Source organism: Thermobia domestica, chromosome 3, assembly GCF_964235325.1.
Source record: "Thermobia domestica chromosome 3, izTheDome1.hap1.1, whole genome shotgun sequence".
Classification (NCBI taxonomy): domain Eukaryota; kingdom Metazoa; phylum Arthropoda; class Insecta; order Zygentoma; family Lepismatidae; genus Thermobia; species Thermobia domestica.
The window spans coordinates 69,437,436-69,458,990 of NC_137456.1; the positions used below are offsets into that span (position 1 = coordinate 69,437,436).

At 36.1% G+C, this 21,555-nt stretch overlaps 1 protein-coding gene across 1 annotated transcript in view; it reads right to left on the reverse strand.

The window, feature by feature from the left end:
• Window positions 1–8,078: 8,078 nt before the first annotated feature.
• The window catches only part of LOC145680481 (uncharacterized), a 63,654-nt gene continuing 50,177 nt past the window's right edge, over window positions 8,079–21,555 (reverse strand). The window contains exons 4-6 of the mRNA XM_081751055.1: window positions 16,644–16,745; window positions 13,484–13,582; window positions 8,079–8,263 (exon numbers count right to left, since the gene is read on the reverse strand). Of these exons, the coding sequence (XP_081607181.1) occupies window positions 8,171–8,263; window positions 13,484–13,582; window positions 16,644–16,745 (294 nt within the window). The 3' untranslated portion in view covers window positions 8,079–8,170. The remainder of the gene's footprint in view (window positions 8,264–13,483; window positions 13,583–16,643; window positions 16,746–21,555) is intronic.

Here is a 21,555-nt window from a genome sequence, read left to right on the forward strand (position 1 = left end):
TCTTTGTGGCCAGAGATATTTTCAACTTTTTTTTGAATTAGATGACATGGAGAATGATTTCAGGCTATAGAATAATGTGGATTGAAGTAAGGAACTAATAGCAAATCATGTTGACGAGGATGTGTAAGAGGTGGCTATTGCGTTAAAATGTTTCTTTGGTACATGTGCGGAGGTTATGAGAAATATATATGTGGATTTCGGTGGTAGATACGGCGGTCAGGATTATACTGATCTATGGCCTCGGTGCATTCGTATATTGCTAACAGATGATCCAGCGGTGGGTAGGCATAGCGTGGTACAGCAGGAACTTGGTCTAACAGCTCATGGACAATGGGATGTGCCAATTGGATTCGTGTCGCTATGTAGCGTTGGCGTAGATGGTAGAGGTGTGGCAAAATAGTTGGAAATTGCGCACGACGATATATTTCAGCAGTGGGAGTGTCGAAAGCGAGAGAGTAGGCCAGACGTAAAGCATGTCTTTCGAGAACTTTTAGACGTTCATAGTAGGTTGGTGCTGCTGATAACCAGGCAAGATGTCCATACGTGAGTGCTGGGCGTACGAATACTTTATATGTTAGCAGTAGAAGTTTTGTATTAAGACCCCACGTGGTGCCTTTAAGGCTTCGTAAAAGGTTCAAACGGCGCCGGATATTAGCTTCCAATTGTTTTAGATGAGGCTTCCAAGTAAGATGTTTGTCGAATTACTCCCAGATATTTGAGACTGTTTTGAATTGGGATTGGAGAGTCAAAAAGTGTTAAATGTAGACGTTCCGGATTGCGATTGTTACAGTATTTATTGCGTTTGAGCCCAAAGAGAGTCATTTGAGTCTTAGTTGAATTCAGCTTGAGCTTCCATTTTAGGCACCATGTAACTAGTTTGTCCAAAGCTGGTTGTAGGAGTTGATTAATGCGATCCACAGAAGATCCCAATGCTACATAAGCGGTATCATCAGCAAATTGTAAGGCATATAGTGGGGGCTGAGGTTGAGGCATGTCGGCTACATAAAGAATATATAATAGAGGAGATAAAACAGATCCTTGGGGCACGCCGGCGCGGAGTTGAAAGATGCGTGACTTTGCCCTGTTGATCTGAACGAAAGCCTGGCGGTGATGTAGAAAATTGGCTATTAATCGGACATAGCTGTGAGGAAGCAGACGTTTGAGTTTGTAAATTAACCCCTCATGCCAAACAGTATCAAACGCTCTTTCAATATCAAAGGAGATCAAAACAGATGGTAAACGCTTATTAAAATGGTTGACAAGCAGTGTAGAAAGTTTGAGTAATTGATCAGCAGTGCTATAGAGTGGACGGAATCCAGCTTGAATAATTGGTAGTTTGTTCGTGATTTGTAGATAGTGATGTAGCCGTTTTACCAGAAGGCGTTCTAGTGTCTTGCTAAACACGTTAGTAAGGCTAATGGGTCTGTAAGATGACACAACAGTTGGATCTTTGCGAGGTTTTAGAAAGACCACAATTTTAGCAAGTTTCCATGTAGTTGGAAAATAGCCCGTAGATAAAATAGTTGTATACAAAGAAGCAAGTAAGACTAGAAACGTCACAGGTGCCTTAAGCAGTTGACGATACGTAATTGAGTCTGCTCCCGGAGCTGTGTTGCGACGGCATTTAAGAACAGCTGTAATATCATCTGATGTTATTGGAGCAGTGAGCTGATTTGTGGGATAACGCCCTACCCTTATAAGCAGGGTGGAAAAAAATCATGATTTTTTTCAAAAAAATCATTTTTGTTGATTTTTTTGATTTAAATCGATTTTTTTGATTTAAATCAAATCTTTTTCTTCGTATAATACAAGTCGCGAACTAAAGAAAAACATTAGGAATTAGTATTAAATGTTAATTATGCTATTTAAGTGAAAGTATTGGGTTTTAACTTTGAATTAATTCCTAATCGTTAACCTATTTCAATCCCAAACAATGTTTCTTAAGCATTAAGGAAAAAGTACAGCAATGTATATCAACATAACACTTTTCTTTTCACGAAAGTTACTGATATTTGGCAGGGGTATATTTTTAAACAATTGGAACTAGCTAGCGGCACGAAATACACATAAAGTACATAAATTTCGCCTGAAATGAACTAATTCTAGTTAATGAAACCCGGAGGTTCAATGCCATGTTCACAAAAGTTTCCTGACTTCTATCCTTAGTCAACTGAATCCCGTTTCTATTTTGTATTCTTATTTCTGCGAGATCCATCTTAATATTGTCCTCCCATCTGTGCGTAGGTCTTCCTAATGGTCGTTTTCGGATTGGACTTCCAGTTAAAACTTTGAAAGCGTTCCTACTTTCTTCCATTCTCGCTACATGTCCTGCCCACCTGAGCCTCAAAGATTTGATGACCCTAACAATGTTTGGTGAACGATATAAATTATGCAGTTCCTCATCATTAAGTTTTCGCCATTCCTCATTTCCGTTCCTTTTGGTTCCGAATATTCGTTTCAGGATTTTCTCAAATACTTTCAGTCTGCGTTCTTCACTCAGCGTAAGCGACCATGTTTCACAACCACACAGCACAACGCATAATTATCGTTTTATATATTTTAAAGCTTCAAATTCCTCCACAGAATTCGCGACGATAAGAGATTTTGAACTGAATAATAACACGAATTCCCTGCTTTTAGTCGATATTTAATTTTGGGGGCGCGATGGCTCAGTGGTAGAGCGTTCACCTCCGGTGCTTGGGGTCCTGGTTCGATCCCAGCTCGCGCCGCGTGGACTTTGTGGTGGAAAAACACCGTGCTCATTGGTTTTCTTGGGGTTCTCCCGTTTCCTCCCACTTTCTTCATTCCACCATTTCACTCATCTCTCATCATCACCGTCTCCTTTAGCCTAACCGGCATAAGCGTGGGACGTAAAACTTAAAATTTCATTTCATTTTTTCGATATTTAATTTTTTCGTGAATATCGTTTTCTGATCCTATATATTAGCCGATGGCAGAACTTTCTTTGTCTTTGTGATGAGCTTTTGTAAGTCAAAAATTTTCTGTAGGAATTCCAAAATAATAATAATAAAAAAAAATCAAGATGATCAGTTCCAGCAGAAGAAACACTTGTGATTGTTAAAAATATGCTTTATGTGACGTGAAAAACAGTTTAAATGCGAGTTGTCCGTGCATTTAAGACATCTATACATAGCAGGCACGTTTTTATACTTTTCTGTTGGCTATTTTATTTCCTCTGACAATTTTTCCTGCACAGGCGCGGCAAATTTTCTGCGATCACATCGCAGATCGCGGCATGTTCTGCAATGGGGTCAAGTATCCACTTTATCAAAAGTATTATTCGATATTTTAACGCATCCAAAATTTGTCGTATTACGATCCCGAGGAACCTCTATGTATTTAATACGTAAATTTCGCCCAAAATTTTAATTTTTTTTTTTTCGCAGAGGGGATCGGACCTCTCTAAATACTATGTGGAAACAAACAAATAGACGTGGACACAAAAAAGTTTTCATCTTAAATGTCCATGGTGATTTCCCCGTTGGAATAGAAATTTTAAAACCCTGTGTTACAAAGAGAAGAAAGCAGGGTTCATCCGTTACCCGTTCAAATGGGATTTTCCCTGATCGTTCTTACATGATACTCGTTTTCATACTATGCTTACATACATTTGAGTCTCACTGTATTATGATTATTATATCTTCCATAATTGAAATAACAGAAGAGAAACGGGATTTTACTTACTTTCACTTTAAATTAATTCATTTCGAAATTTGATTTAAATCAACGATTTTTATTAAAAAAATCAAGTGATTTAAATCTTGATTAAAATCGTGATTTAAATCAGACTGATTTAAATCAATTCACCCTGCTTATAAGCCACCAATATCACAAGTGTTTAACAACTAACAGTGAGAATTTGTTTGAGTGATACTCTTCCCTATAAGCAAAGACGTAAAAGGATTTTGATATTTGTACCGTAAAGCAACGTAAAACGCATTATGTTTCCTGATCACATTACAAAATTATTGTCACGAGTGTGTGAATTATTTGACGACAATTACATAACTAGTAGTGCTACCATCTAGTGTGGATATTTGTACTAGAAACATGTCACATAACATTTTATTCATTTAAATTTCAGAATATGCATAAACCTCCGTAAATAAACTTTCCTTCACATTTCTCTATTAATTTATGTAGAATCCATATTTTAATAACTGTTTTCCTATTCCTTCGGATGTATTCATAATTTTTAAAACTTTTCGTTCTTAAAATTGCAAATGGCGACCTTGCTGTTTGTACTTCTAGTAATGCAGTGTTACCAGTAAACAAGTTTCGGAAGTTAAATTTGCCTTGTGTGAAAATCGGTTGGTAACAACACAGTGTTTTAAATTAAATTAACCTTCTTGAATTGGTTACCTTCTTCTAACCTATTTTATAGGTTAATAGCAACCAAACACTGGATTGTTTCTACACATTTTCTAGTAACCTTTCTTGATTGATTACCGGCGACCTCGTAAAATTAACCTTTTCTGTCTCAGAAGGGTTGTTACAAATTATTAACTGGTTCTAGCAGCTAAATTGTCCATTAACCCCCACTAGGTTACCACTTATTTTTCTCAGTGTAATTCCTCTGACAAGATGATAAAATTTAACCAAGGACCAGGTGACATCTAAATACCAAAATAATAGGATTAATGAGGAGAACAAAGGCCAAGGCTACACCTTGCAAATGTTAAAATGTGTGCTTGGAAGAACCTGATTTTATTCTAAATTTTCACCAGTTTTCATTTAAAAAAATGGAACTGGTACAATTTAATCTCTTCCTCGAAATCATGCCACTCTCGGGAAATCAATATGAATGCAGGGAGATTATTTTGACATGCTTTATCTAAGATGGTACATATACCTATGCTAAATTTTGACAGGACCTGGTGCTACTTTAGTTGCCCCTTATGATCATTTAGTTCAGTGGTTCCCAACTTTGTGTACTTGGGGCCCCCTTCGTAAACACTGTATACTTCATGCACCTCTTTCTTATGACAAGGACAAAATGTCAAACATATAGCGTCTGTGAAGCTTGCTAAAGCTTAATTTAAATTGTCATTATAAGTGGTGCTTTAGTCATAAATTCACAGGTTATTTCTGTCAGTATTTTTACCTCACTTGGTCGCTTTTTACACCAAAAGGGAGAGCCACTAATTTAGTTAGTATGTTCTAAATTCATGTCCACCCGCGATCAGCACATATATAGAGGGTCGTAAGTTCCGATGACCAATCTAAAGAAGCACAAAAACAAATGAACCATAGTATACTACAGTACAAGCCTTAGACTCTTTCCACATATTCATATTTCCCATCTGTGTTGATACTATTATAGTAACAGAACATCATATTTCCTATCCCTGAACCAGAGAATAATGCCATCTATAGCGACATTTCCGAAGCTTTGACCGCGAATGATTTTCTCGACAAAGTTAATTATTATGGTCAATCTGTCAATATCTTCAGGGATAACAGTGACTTTAACGGTAGCCAAAATATTAAGCCAGAGGAACCGAAGTAACATTGGGGGCGCTAGCTTAAGTTCATCTTACATTCATACGGTACATCCTATAAATGAATAATTGAAAGTTTCACTGTTATATAAATTTATCCCCATTTTCTTAATTGTACGTAATTATGGAATACCTTTTAAACCAACTAATATCATGATACCAGCTGCCAGGTATGCGAATACAGTTTGTTCCTTTCATCTACAGTCAATGATACCTAAATTCACTAACTCGTCGTGACCACGGAACATTGGACCTTTAACGAAAACTAGTTCACATTTTTATAGCTGAAGAATAGTTTACATATGAAAACATTACCTCTCCTTAAATATGGTACTCATTAAAGAAGAATCAATTTTTTTGCCTATTTAATTTCTTGGTATATTGGTATGTCAATATGTCAAGAAGTGTGACACGGATAAGCATAAATTGGTGTAATACCTCGTCAGGAACAAGAATGAATACAGAAGGTTGTTCGCTGTATATCTGACCATTTTCGATTCGGTGCTACCACCTGGCGTATCACGCTAGAACTATGGGTTTGCTGGCGGGGGCAGCGTTGTGTCTGACCTTGTAGGTGTGTGAGTGTTATCAAATGGCGCCGAAAATCAACTGGCATTGGGAGGCTTACGTAATTGCCCTTTTCCATGCTAAGTTTTCGTACGTACGTATTGTGAAACAGTGTCGGTAGAATAAGTTAATACTCGGAGTGACTACTGCAAAAACTGTTGTGCTGCGTTATACGTAACAGGCTCTCCTTGCGAAGCATTCACTTACGAAACCACCAGGGGAAGGGCTGCAACAAAGTGACATCCAGTGCTAAAGGGGATCCGTTGATTGGTGTGCCAAGAAAACCCACGGACGCAACATGATATTGGTTACAGATTCCAGGTCGCACCATCAACTGGGAACAAAACAATTTGCAAGCGCCTCAGGTTGAAATGTATGAGAAAGGCCCGTGTACACCATCTGCTACCGTGTCACATTGCCGAAAGAAAGACGAACTACAGGAAACTGTATGAATTTCCTGCAGTACCTGGCGGGTTCCGGATGAAAGAAAGTTGTAGCAATAGATGAATCGTATGTCCCTCTCACTGCTCGTGGCCACATTCGGACGATCACGTACCGTGGCATTGACGGCAATGGGGAGCAGCAACTTTGTTCGTCAGTGCAGGGAAAGTTTTCCTCGTGGCTTTATTACGGAATTCGGATATGAAGGTAAGTTGCTGATACGCAAGGTGGACAAGAACGTGAAGGTGAATGCAAGACACTTCCAAGAATCCATTCTGACACCTATCTGTGGGTGAGACATCCCACAATTGTATGGGATGGACGCGAACCAGATGATGATCCATATGGAGAAGGCCTCGAGTCATGCCGCCAAAACATCACTACTTTCTCTTTTCTCAGAAAATGGCAGAGGAATTAGGAATTCGTGTCATTTTGTTTGAAAGCATTCTTGTGAAAAGTCCAGATTCCAGTCCAATGGACTTTTGAGCATTTGGACTGTTGCAATGACGCGTTCAACGTTGCCGCCCGCGAACCCTGGAAGGTCTATGAAAAGCGTGCAGGGAGAAATGGGACTGAATTTCCATGTCTGTTCTGCGCCGGAGCTTGCAGCAATGAAAACTGCGATGCCGTGTGATAGTCCACAATGCTGGGGGTCCAACAGAACATGATCGGTATTGGCGGAGCGATATCTCTTTCAGGTTTTGCTTGGGTAGGAGGCAAGACTCTGTGATATAAATAGATTGTCATGTTCTTCATTAGTTATTGATTAAAATGTATATCTACCTCGAACTCATGGGGTTAAATACCTCCTCCTAAAGTCTTCAAATTACGCCACTGGACAATTGCTTTGCTCGTTGCTGTGTTTTTTAAAATTTTATTCGATCTTCAGTGCTGGAAGAAAGTATGTGGAAGGTGGCAAGCACCCAAGTCCAAATAGAGCTGATAGAACAACTAAATTGATTTACTAAGTTCGAGGTTCCACTTTGAATGACCTCAATACAAGTCTGAGGGTAATATCAAATCTCCTAAGAGATTAATATGGACACTGTTCGCCGAATAATAACGAAACAGTTAAACGAAAACTCCTTGAATTGCACTGGAAGCAGCACTGAACGCTCTATACCATTCAAAAACATGGCAACGAGAAATGCAATTTTTCCCATAATTTTTTTGTCGAAATCTCTAGTGTTCCCGTAGGAGATTTCTTTTAAACTCTTCCAGAACTTAATATTCATTTTTTTCTACTGCTGAAACGATTACGAAATATCGCAACATCAATCTATAGGACTACTTATGAGCGTCACACGCCGTACAGAGGACCCTAGAAAGTTCGAAATTTCTGCGTGTTTCCACGGTCATACGAAATATTCACCCCTATTCCATGGCAAATACTTCCATGGCATAAATTGGTAACTTCTCAAAAACTAAATCAGTCTTCTTTTGTAATTGCCTCACTGTGTATAATTAATTTTTACGAGACAATTTATTGCAAAAACGTTACACACTTTAAGAAAAAGTCTAGTAAAACTATAAAGTTTTTATTATGTCGTACAGTAAATTACATACAAAAATTATAAGAAAATATTTCTTTATTCTTCTATAATTTCTTGGCATATAAAAATGGATCGTTCTATCATGTACTAGAAGTCCAAAACATGAATGTGAGTAGGGTACCACCATCCAACGAAATTCCAAAGCTCATGCCAAAATGTTTCCATGGTGCTAATTGCAGGCTGTAAAACAGAATAATATTTATTAAAACACACACACACACAAAATAAACATATTGTGTTTGTATATTTCTTGGAGAAAGTCAAGACTGGAATGCAGAGATTCGTTCCGCATACAACGGCATTCTAGGGATGTAATGATATTTCACATTATTATTTGATGTTAATAGGAAATTGTTCTGAAGGAGTTGTGAAAAAAAAAAAAAAAAAAAAAAAACAGGAGTCTCGATGAATCCTTTGAACTTTTAACTTAACGACACCTAACTGCTGCTTCTTTAGCAAATGAACAACTTCTGGTTCTATAGATAAATAACTGAGAATAGAAATGTAACTTCTTAAACTATACATTTTACTGTATACATTTTACTGTCAGTTTTACTGTAAATTTGAGATTGAATTAAAAAGCAAAATTATAAATTTGTTCATCAAGACTTTTTTCATTCTGCCCAAATATTATAGATATGTAGTAAAATATTGTGCAATCCTCGGAAATAGTCATTTTACTCTGTGAGGGAGAAACTAAGATAAAACTAGCCAGAAATCATGTTCGTTACCTTTTCCATGCTCTCAAAATTCAGCTTCTGTCCAGCAAAAGTAATTTGAACTGCACTATTAAAACATCCGGAATTGTTATATATCTAGTTTTATCGTAATTTTGAAGAATCTTTTAACCAAAATAATGTTTCAGCTTACGATACTTCCAAGATTACTGATCAGCAATCATATGAAAAAAAAAAAAAAATCATTGCTGGAATGATAGCCTGGTTACGGTAATTTAAATGTACTTTGGCAGTTGATATACTTAATAAGATCTTTTCCAAGTTTTTTTTTTTTTTAATTTTATTTAATAGGTTTTCTTACACAATTTCAGTTCAGTATTTGCTTTTTGCACTTTACTAATTATACTTCAGGTGTATAACGTACCTTACTACTGCTAAAAGCAGAAAGATTGCACAATGTCTACTGTAGAATAATAGAAATTGCGTAATGGGGCGTTTACACTTATGGGGAGTTTACACTTGGTCGATTTAGTCGCACGGCTAAATCGACTCGTTGTATTTGCGACTAAATCGAAGCAACTAGGCCGAATCAGATCGATGGATGTGTTCAATTGTTTCAACCGAAATTGAATGCTGCTTGTCGACTCGCTCTTCTCTGGTCGATTCGAAATCGACTGGCAATTTTAAAGATGTCCAAGCAAGCAGTAATTGGTACAATTTGAGATGTTATAGCAGAAGAAAATAGAACTTCTTTCAATTCAGTTGCCAGTCGATTAGTCGCCTTCGATCAACAAGCGATTAAATTGATGTCCGGTTTACACGGTCGATTAAGTTGAAAGTGACGTCAATTCAACTGAATCGAACGCAAATCGACTAAGTGTAAACGCCCCATTAGTCCATTTGCGTTCGATTCAGTTGAATTGACGTCACTTTCAACTTAATCGACCGTGTAAACGGGACTTCAACTTAATCGCTTGTTGATCGAAGGCGACTAATCGACTGGCAACTGAATTAAAAGACGTTCTATTTTCTGTGGTTGAAATAATTGAACACATCCATCAATCTGATTCGGCCTAGTTGCTTCGATTTAGTGGCAAATGCAGCGAGTCGATTTAGTCGTGCGACTAAATCGACTAAGTGTAAACGCCCATAAGACTGATTTCCATTTAAAATCACTATCGACTACCTAGTCTCAACCCCAGACGTTCAGCAAATCAAGGGTTCACATGCCTGTTTCCATGACAACACTACATTAAAACATATAGAAATCTAAACATATACAAGACTATGAATGTAATCCGCCTCTTTTTAATAATAATCGAAGTTTCTGAGTGAATAGTTTTGAAAACATTTATCACAATTAACGAAATCGAATATTTAGAATACGGCAATAAAATAATATAAATTTACATAATTAAAAGAATTTTCCTAAATATATGCATTACAACGGGTAACAAACCCATTGATCATTAGCAACACTACACCCACATATAAGCTAGTTGAATAACGACATGACTAACTAATTCACGTAAATGAAAACCTTGAAAAATTAAATTATTATTATTATTATACGAAATTTGCAACAAACTATTATAATCCGTATATCTGGAATCTAAGACGCCCTCGAATTCAAGACGCACATCTTGCTTCAGCACTTTCACTGTCTAAACACAAACTTCCACTATCATTTTGTATGTGGTTTGGTATGCGATTCCAAGACGCACCCCTCATTTTATACCTGAAATTTTGGCAGAAAAGTGCTGTTTTGTCTATGTTTAGACGGCTGCCTATCTTGTTTATTTTAAGCTGGATTTGTAAGTGACAGAAACAGACCACTATTTCTTCTTATTTGTTTTTATTTTAAACCATCTTTCGAGCTCCCTCTATAAAGTGTTAAATTGTTATAACGTATAGTAAAATCGCTCGAACCATCCCCACGCGGCTACAAAGGAAGCGGAACACAATTGAAGGAAACCGCGTGTTTCTTTGTTACATGGGAGGGATAATTCAACATGTCCTTCCAGTTGAGGGTGGCCTGCCAGTTGACCTGCTGAAAAAGAAAGCGATGTTGCAATTTTCACCCTCTTGCTTACTGTTCTTCAGTAGTCTTCGCAGAAAGACAGATTTATCTAGTTCTTTTTTTCGTTACTTTTGTTTTCATTGCATCCTCCTTCCGTCTCCTTTAGCTTGGAGGGCATAATTCTGGGGCGTTAAACTGAAATATTTAATTTAATTTGAATTCGTTGTAATGAAAAGAAAAAAGAAATCAATCATTAGTTTCATGATATGTGCTTATATTACTCTTAAATATAGCATATTGTTAATATTATGTAACTTCCATAACGATAACGCTTGTACGAACCAAACATGTTAAGTAGTTCGCCCCTGTCCTCCACCCCGCAAGGCAATGCCGCAGAAGCCTGATGAGAAAAAAATACCATCTTTCTTTGCCGCTCCCAGAAATCCGTCCTTGACCACCCCTGTCCATACTATTATACTGAATTCCTTTAATGATTGTTGTGTTTTATTATTATTATTATTATTATTATTATTATTATTATTATTATTATTATTATTATTATTATTGTTATTGTTGTTGTTGTTGTTGTTGTTATATAATGTATCCATCGATAATAAAAGTTTAACGATGGCAACAACGTATTACTTCGACACCGAACACGTGCCGTTTATGGCTTATTTGGAGTGTTATTTATGAGGGTGGTTATGGCAAATTTTCTGCTTGAGTACAAAGGAAGCCGGTTGGGGACGAATAGAACGTCTCGACTATACCCTTGAAGAACATTAGTATATATATATTGTACCTATGTGTCTCCATCAGAATAAAAAAAGACCCCCCATAACGAAAAGTTGATCTGTATTGGCAATTCTATCACTTTTATGTTTTTCGCGAGAGTGACAAGTACTTTTACATGTCCCGGTAAACGCCCCCCCCCCTCTACCTGAGACACCCTGGTTCGATTAAAAAAAAAACGCTTCGTCTTGGTCTGGGGCCTAGACCAAGGTACCCGTGACCAAATTTTGGTGACTCGGTCCACTCGTCTGATCCCCAGGCCGCACACATACACAAAGACAGACAATCACACAAACAAACTCTATTTTATTTATATTAGATTCTTCGCTGCTAAATATGGTATTGAGCATTCCATCAACTTCAGTTTTTTTATATAAAAAAAAAACATTCATTGAGTGCCCTGAAAAGAGTGAAAACTTACTTAACGAACAGCATGACAAATTACGAACACTTCCTGAATTACGGACATTCTGAATTACGGACACTTACAGTAAAGAACTTGGTGTGGAAGCTTTGTAGGATACTTGAATCCAAAGAAAGAGCTATTAATATTTTCGCCGAAATGAACAACAGGGTATGGAGTTCATTTACAAGACTGTAAGATATTAGGTAAGGTAGGCCCTATTTGGTATTAGGTTAGGTGTTGTAACGTGTTTTACTTCTATCGTTTTTTTTTTTAGCTCATTTCTAAGGTATTTAGCAAATGCCCTAATGCCTCATTTCTAGCAAATGTGGTACCATTCAGAAATCTATACTTCGGAAAAAGAAATACTATACTCCAAATTTCATTAATTATAAAATGTTATACTTAAAGGAACAGTAAACATTCATTGCAAATAGTATTGAAAACTCAAACATTAATACTATATTTATGAATTATCAGAGGTCATCTTACTTGGAATAGTGATTAGTGTATATCAGCATCCTTTATACAGTACGAAATATCAGAATACCCTATATATATATATATATATATATATATATATATATATATATGTGTGTGTGTGTGTGTGTGTGTCTGCGTGTCTGTGTGTGTGTTTGTGTCTGTCTACCCAGCTCTTTACAGCACGCTTCCCCACTGTATACGTAGTATCTAGATACGCAACGTTCTACTCATACTATGAAGCCGTTAAAACAGATTAACTTGGTGTAGCTCACCGAGAATGGATGCAAGGATAGGGCAGTCCCAAAAGATGAATCCAAGATCATTCTGGAGAGTAATCTTAATATTTGTACATCTTGTGAGGACCGTGCCAAATATGTGCAACAAGATTGTTTCGGCGATTTTGGGGTAGAATCACGTTAGGGTCACGAATACCCCTGCATTTGCTCACGCAGGGAACTGTGATGAGTGCGAATTATTGGAACTTTATCCTGCAACATGTGCTACCCTTCCGTGGCCCTAGGTTTTGATTAATGGATGACAATGTCCATCCACATAGAGCACAGGAATACATTCAAAACAAGAATATCTCGCATATGGTGTGACCACCACTTCCCCGGATCTTAATCCGATTAAACATGTCTCAGACGCACTTGGACATTAAATTGCAACCCGAAATCCATCATCCCAGAGTCTGAATGATACCTGATGGATGCTTTTGCAAAGTAGGCTGCACTGCCACAGAAACTGATGGATTGCCTCATTCACAATAGGAGAACACGCTATGCAACCGGTATTGCCGTTCGGGATGATCCCACCCAATACTGAATGTTTCTGGCCATATCAAACAAGACCGATGTTCAATCGACAGGATAATCCCACACGAGATCCGCGATTTGCATTGGTTGATCGTCTTCACCCCTTGTTTCACTTTCCCGTGATGCCCCTTAACTTCTGATCGCGAGTATAATTCAAACTAGAGTGCTTTTCTTACTCTGGAATAAAATAAAATGTAATTTTATTTTTACCGTAAATCCATCAATAATGACTGCAGCTTGTTCATAGTAGGCACGATGTAGTAAGCTCCAATAATATTCCAACTTTTCTTTCACTTTTGCAAAACCTTCCTGTAAATATGAAATACCAAATTATGTGAAACTCAACAGTTAATTGCTAATTTAATTTCACAGATTATTTGATGCAATACCACGAATTTCATTTCTATTTATTTCCTTCAGCAATCAAGTGATTTCTTCTCATACTGTATTGACCACTGGATTGATTAATTTGAGTTTATAATTCGCCTTCAACGCCAAAGTTATATGACATCTGTGCTTAAAAGTAGGATAGGATCCACTATAGTGATTTATCCGAGGTTTTAAACTTAAATAGATTCGAACTACTTTGAGTAGTCGATCAGTTTCATATAGCCTTAATGCTGAAGACAAACCTGAAATTTATATTAATAAATTAATCAATGCTGAAAAAATAATTTATTAGAGGAAATAAATATAGAAATAGCATTAGTGGAGATTAGCTTTACCTTTAAAATAGAACAGAATACAGAATGTTATCAATATTATACAATCAAATAGAGAAAGACTTAAGTTTCAAAGCTGGCTAAGGTAAAGCAATAAAAGTAAAATCTATGTATATACAATTCCCCAAGATTTTGTATTTAGAATTGCTTTTAGCTTATATACTACTTAGTCGTACATGATCGTAAACCATCTGTTGAATTATCAAATTATTTGTGAATTTTGGCAAAGAGTGTAATTTGTACCCATGCTTCGGTGTGTTTTCGAAAACAACAAATTCCTTTACCATCATAACATAAATGCTTTAATGCACGACTTATCATCCAAGAAAGAAATATTTCAATTGCGGATGAATAGTAAGTACAACTGGACACTTGAATCAGGATAGTAATTCAGTTAGCAATAACATAAATCACAAAAATGCAGTTGGTACTCAAAGAAAACCAACTGTTTCTTCAGAAGATCAATATCTATGGAAGAGGAAAAACAGGAAAATGTATGTTAATAATAAAACTTCTCACTCACTGGTGATAAGAAGAAGTTAGTTTTTGTAACTGATTCATTTACAGTTCGCAAGTGGTCCTAATATTATTTCGAATGCTGACAATTTTGACAATAAAATTTGGTTTCGTTTGTAATTCCATTTTTCTTAATTACTTTGGATACGTAGATTAAAATGAAAACAAGCATTCATAACAAATACGTAACTTCATGAGCTTACAAAACAGAGTGAAAAGACTGTTCTTTTCCCCGATGTTTCTTTAGGAAGCATGGAAGAAACAAAATGCACTTTCGGAGGGTTTGATAATTCTGTTTCGTTTTGTTTCCTCGCCCAACGATCTATACCTTGTTGGCTGTCACTATACGTGATTTAAAGTCACAAGTTGTCTGTTTAGATTGTTTAGAACATATTTAATAAGGTATCTTTTCATTCTTCTGTTTCCAGATTGACATTGTGTGTCTGAGGTGCCAGAAGTGAGTATAGAAACCAGGGCGATTCAGTTCCTATTCACCATTACATTTGTAGATTGTTGAAATATTTTATATGTCGTGTGCAATATTGTATTTACTGTATTGTTCGTCATGGAGAGTGAAGTGCGGAAAAGACGTTCAATTGATAGGCTGCGTGGGAGAGAACGTCAACTAGTGCCGCAAGTGTTTAAGTGGAAGCAGCGAAAGTGATTAAAAGGTATTTAGGATGCGTATTTTCCCCTTTTATTTTAAATTTACAAATCTTTCGTTAATATTCAAAAATGCATTTATAATTTCTATTATAGTGCAATGGTTCATTTAGACCTCCTGGAATTTGTTAAATATCATACTGATGTTCCGCGGAGGAAATCGGATCTAAACCATCGGAAGTGGGGAGCAGCCGCCTTCACAATATACTTTACGATGTAACTTTTGTTTGACAAACGTAATTGTATTTGCGGATATTTTGCGTTTTCGCAATACAGACGAATGAGCGTTTTCGTACTAATATTTTCTCGTCACATATCACTATCACACTACTCCAGTTTTCACTCTTATCCAACTTCAGTAGCAGTAGCTTACACATTGCTATTCCTTAGTTTATCGTACAATCATTACAGGAAATTTCTGTGTGAAACTGTTTAGTTTGTCATTTATTTCAATCATATGTTTTCTATTCGTTTCATATGTTCTCTCGATTTCGTATTGCTCTTATCGAAATTTTATTGCAACGATTTATAAACCATCATAAAGGGAAACCTCTAACACGCAATTATAAGACTGTTGTTTCGTACCCTCCAATTAGCCGTTCCAAGTAAATTTGACTGAATGGAATGACAAAAAGGTTAAAAATATATGAATTTAAGAAAGGCTTTATTTACAGACTCTGTCACTTTCTGTCTTTCTTGTTCTTTCTTCGGAAGAAAACATACGGCGGAAGAAATGTGGCAACAGCGCGCTGCTTTACTCTGTACTGTAATCTTAGAATGAGACACTCTATAGATAGGGCTCAATTCAGGCATGCTTTCGGTGATAGATGGGTCAAGTATCTCCCCAATCCAAATCTAATCACATACTTAGTTCAATGTCCCCCGGTTTACCATGTAAAATAGAAAGATTAATGATTAATATAAATAAATAATTAGGAAGAAATTGGTAAAATGGAAACATTGAAAAGAAACGGGAGAGTTTGGAGCAAACATATGGACAAAATGTCCAGAACAAGCCCAAAATCATACAAGGAATCTTTATACCAAAAGATTAGCAATCTACCAACTGAACTACTGCTTCCCCAAATACCTTCTCGAAACGAACTACCTATAACGCAATATATATTTAATATAACATTGTGTATTGTAAATTAGAAAATATAGCCCAGAAAGGAATGCCGGGGTTTAATACTGAAAGGCAGGCATCCTTCTAGTTATCTTATTTAACAAACAAAATTAAATATATAAGAAAAAACTAAATTCTTACTAATAATTTACCTTCGTTATAATGAATAAGATAACATCTACCTCCACAACTAACTCAAGAAATCGCTTCTAACATTTGCATTTAAGCACTATAGTCCTGCAATTAAACTTTGAAAACAAGTCTTTCTAAAGTTTGAAACTCAGTCCTTTTTTTAAATTTATGAAACGTCACATCATGGAATTTTATGTTCATTTTTATTTACCTTTGTATCCAGGTCATGTAGGAAAGGCATGGCCAGCATTTTGGCATATTCGAAGAGCATTTTTATCATAACCTGAGAGTATCTTAGAAGATGAAGAAGCCACTTTAAAAATGAGATAAATATTTTGTTAGTTTGCAACGTATTAGACTGTACACATCATGACAACACACAGCATTAGTTGATCATGTTGAGGGCACTATTCTATAACAATTGTTTTTTTATAGTGAAGGGGGTGTTATAAGCCAATATCTCGCGAACTATACATCAAATAAGAAAAATGTTACGTACAATACAGAGGGGCTTAAAAATGGGTCAAACAGGACCATTTTGGGGGGCCATCTTGAAAACGATGCCTCATATCAAAAATTGTTTCCTACAAAAAAAGTTCAATTTTCCAAGCTCTTCCGAATGAGGTATCACTCGACCTATGTTCCCATTTGAAAATTTCCCGTACACCCCCTCCCCCAAAATGGGGGGCGAGGGAAGCCTCATGTTTGACCCATTTTTTAGGCCCCTCTGTATTGTACATTGACTCTTAACATTTTTCTTATTTGATGTATAGTTCGCGAGATATTGGCTTGTAACACTTATTTTGACTCACCCTGGGGCGGGTATATATATATATATATATATATATATATATATATATATATATATATATATAGGGGAGGGTGGGTGTACTAGCACACAAGTTATAAATGACGTAATATTATCGGAACAAAACACAATAACAGAATGTTTTATACACGTATGGAAAGCTTGAACCTTCTGCCATATTATACAACAAAAAGGGAAATAAAACAATTAGACATCTTGATGATAGACCTTATTTAATGTCGACATGGGAAGTCCACTTTGCCCACCTAATAAGCGATCAAACTGGAACGTACAAGTATTTAGGGTAAAAACCATTGTTTGTTGAGATAACGTTGCGAATTTACTTAAGAGATTAGTTGCGCAACTATTACCTTTGAAGAACAAATTATGAACTTACAGATTTGTAAGACTCTGTTTACAATACATTTGTAAGAAATTAAATATAAAACATGGAAGCAGCTTTTGCATATATGTCTATTCAAAGTTCCACTTTGCCCGCCATCTGTTATTCCTCTTTGTCCGCGTCACCACAGTTTACATTTTATATCCTTCCAGATCAAGATTTTCATCAATTCACAAAACAATTTCATCTATTTCTTCTATGAATGATGCCGTACTCACCTGATTGCAAAATACGTATTTCCGTTGAATATTCAGGAACTAACTCTTTTCTTCCTGGCCTTCTGAAAACTTGTCTTTTCATGTCACACGTTTTCTCTCTATTACTCATGCGCAACACAACACGTGGAATTTTCCATTTCGTCATAGCTCATGACACTTGCTCCTCTTCAGTGATACCACCTGTGTCTTGATGTACAGCATTATGTTCCTGAAAATGACAAATTCCACTTTCCCCGCATGTTTCACTGTACCCGCCCCTCCCCTATATATATATATTATAGATAGCAATTATTGTAGATAATGCCTTCAAGATGATCAACAGGTGCTATATGACTAATTTTATAAATTAATTATAATAAAATCATTATAATAAAATCTTTAAAAAAGCAAAAAGTATATGCAATGATAAATTTTAATTCTACAAGTTGAACCTTAACACATTTTTTTCTATTAACAAATGAATCACTTTCAATACTTACCTAAGCATTCTGTCAATATATATATAGTTATTTATTTGAAAAGGACGCTCTCAATTTAAATCAATTTTACATTGTATTTTTTGCCATATTATAATATGAATTTCCGGTGGGACCACTCGGTCGAAAAAGTGTAAAACGCGGTTTTCCTGGGTTTTCCTCATTCAAACCAGGCAAATGCCGGGGTGGTACCTAACTTATAGATTCCAGGCCGCTTCCTTACATAGGGCTAAGTTATTACAAAACAAATAAGTTATTAAAAATAAATACGAAGATTATTTAAAAAGTAGTTAATAAGGAACAAAGACAACACGATAAGTTATCAATTAACGCTGAGTTCATTTTTCTAGTCGCTGCCTTAACCTAGATTTTTGGGTAATTCAAATTCTGGTCACACCGTAATTTCTATGGATGGCAACACTGAAAATTCTTCCGATTCGTATTTTCGGACGTAGAATAACATTATCTATTATTGAGGTAAGTTACGTTTCATAATTTCTTTTCATTTACGAAAAACTGGTAAAAGAAAAAAATGTTAACTTTTGAAAAATATTTAGTACTCTGCCCCCTTAGTATCAACCCATCTTGGGGACAACAGGAAGAGACGCATGGCATAAGTAAAATTGTCAGATTTACCCACGTTCAAACAACAATGTATCGAAAAACTTTTTAACGTGTAGTTATTTTTGCAGTAGGTAAATGACGAATGGCTTTTACGATAACGATACGAAAACGGTAAGCTAATTCTTTGCCAGTTAACCTTCTTGCGATATGGTAATAGAATTCATTGACGTAGGACCTCATTCCATAACGATTTGCGTAAACGGTTCGCAATATTTCCATTTGTGTTCACGATAATCGGATCACGCAGTTAGGGCCTACAATTGTAGAACTTTTAAGTTGCGTTTTGCAAATTTTGCTAAGACCGATACAGAATGGGGTCCCTTGTGACCTATGTGAATGATTCAGTGAATGTTTTCCTTGCCTTCTTCCTCTTTTTGTTATGTGATCTAGTTAATATTTTTATTGTTATTGTTGCTATACTGTAATTAGCGCTGTTGGTTAAACTTCCAATTTTTACAAGTGCTGCGAATACTTCAAATTCTGTTGTGCTAGTTTTGGATACAATGGGCCTAATTCTGTGCCAGTATTCACAAAAAAAAAAAAGAAAAAAAAGAAAACAAAGAAAGAAAGAAAGAAAGGAGTGTGTAACGTAACACAAAACATTCATAAATCAATTATAATGACCATGTGTATGTATTATAGCAAACTAAAACATGAGTTTTGCGTTGCGTTCTGTTACTACAAACCATTAATTGTGAAGCCCAATGACTGCAAAGTCTTCACAGAATAATAAAGGGCGAAGAAAGAAAGGAAAACCTCTTTTAATTGGTGGAAACCGATTCTTAAAAGTTTATATTTGAAGCCAGGCAGTGAAGGAAGGTATTAAACCTATTTCAAAATTAAATTAATATACGCCACAGGATGTTCTACTCAGATTCTATATTTATCTTTCCCATGGTGCATTCTGTCCTGACTTTGTTTTTGTGGATGATAACATGCGTTCATACAGAACTGCCTGAGCTACAGGAACACTGGAGAGTGAAGACATTGACCGTGCGAAGCCTTTGGAGGTCGAAATTGAGAAGACATCCAATGTTACTTGAACTACATATGCACCATTTTGTTGGATGGCCCTATGTCATTTTTCCTGTATCATTTCGTCGCTATAGAACTCCTGAAATTGTGATACGTGAGTTCCACGGGGCTCTTTTGAAACTAGCGTAACACTATTCGGAGAGTTCTGCAAAGGCTGAGACAAATGATAACTTTACGGTTCCAGGTCCGGGTTATATACTGGGTGCATTAAAATCTCCCAGCCAAATCCTCTTAATTACTGACATGTCGTTAAAGATGTATACTGTCTGGCTTTGTAAGCGTTTGGTGATGGATGTTGAGGTCATTGAAAATTCATGACTTGCTATGTACTGGTCTTACTCGATCCTTGCCCAAATATCTTCCACTTATTCTCTCATTGGTCCCTCATTCCGAGGAGTATCTTGGACTTCGAAATTTAAAGAACGAAAGCGAATGAACCATCTTTTGTTTGTGGATTTTGATCATATCTTACTCGTAAATGACACACATTTATTCACAGGCCTGCTTACCGCTTGCACTTCTATCGAAATAAAATTTTACTCGTAAGTGTAGCATATTTTTCAGAACTTTCACTCATCTTCATGATGCTTTACATCTGATTACAAGAATGCCAAAAATTTTTGCAGATTAGCTTTAACTGTCAACTGTCCGCTACGACTCATTCACCTTGAGATTGGAACACTAATGCCATCTCATGCTCAAGAGGCTCAATAATTTTGTTTTTTATTTATTTATTTATTATTATTATTATTATTATTATTATTATTATTATTATTATTATTATTATTATTATTATTATTATTATTATTATTATTATTATTGCCATTAGCCAATTCCTCAGATCTAAACACCATTTCAAAAGACGAATAGTGAAGAGGAATGCTTCACCTTGGTTCTTCGACACTCTCAAAACTATCCATAAGGATGAATGGGGAAAGCTACACCAATTTCTCCTGAACACTCTAATCGACAGTATGCCAAGCAGATGTGTAGGATATTGTGCTATTAGGCGTAGTCATATGTCTGACAAAAGTGATCAGAGATCTGCACTCATGATAACTTGCATTTTATGCACCCTCTCCTTATTGTTCAGAAATTCCTTTTTCGGTTTATCATATTCTGATTCTTTTAATGACGAATAATCGCAGTGATCTTCTAACAAGAAGTTGAACCATATGTACTCATATGTTGATCACTACATTTACAAGGATCATGTTCCCAAAACTAATGAGTTAATGTTTCTTTATTCTCCAACAATTGTCAAGTAGTGTATATCTTAAGAAGAAAACACCAGTTTAGCTAGGTAAAATATATTTGATCGTACCGTACTTTGTTACATCAGGGGTGCCCACAGAGGGGAACTATGACGCAAACTGCGTCATTGAAATATTTGTGGAGGTAAAAATCTATATAAATATGTTTGAGGGGGTGTAAAAATTAATCTAAAAGAAGATTTTTTCATGGAAGAACACTTACGGATAGATGATTGGGGGGTGCGTCATGGACATAAGGGGGCACCAGTGGTTACATACATATTATTACTGTATGTTAAAACTTCT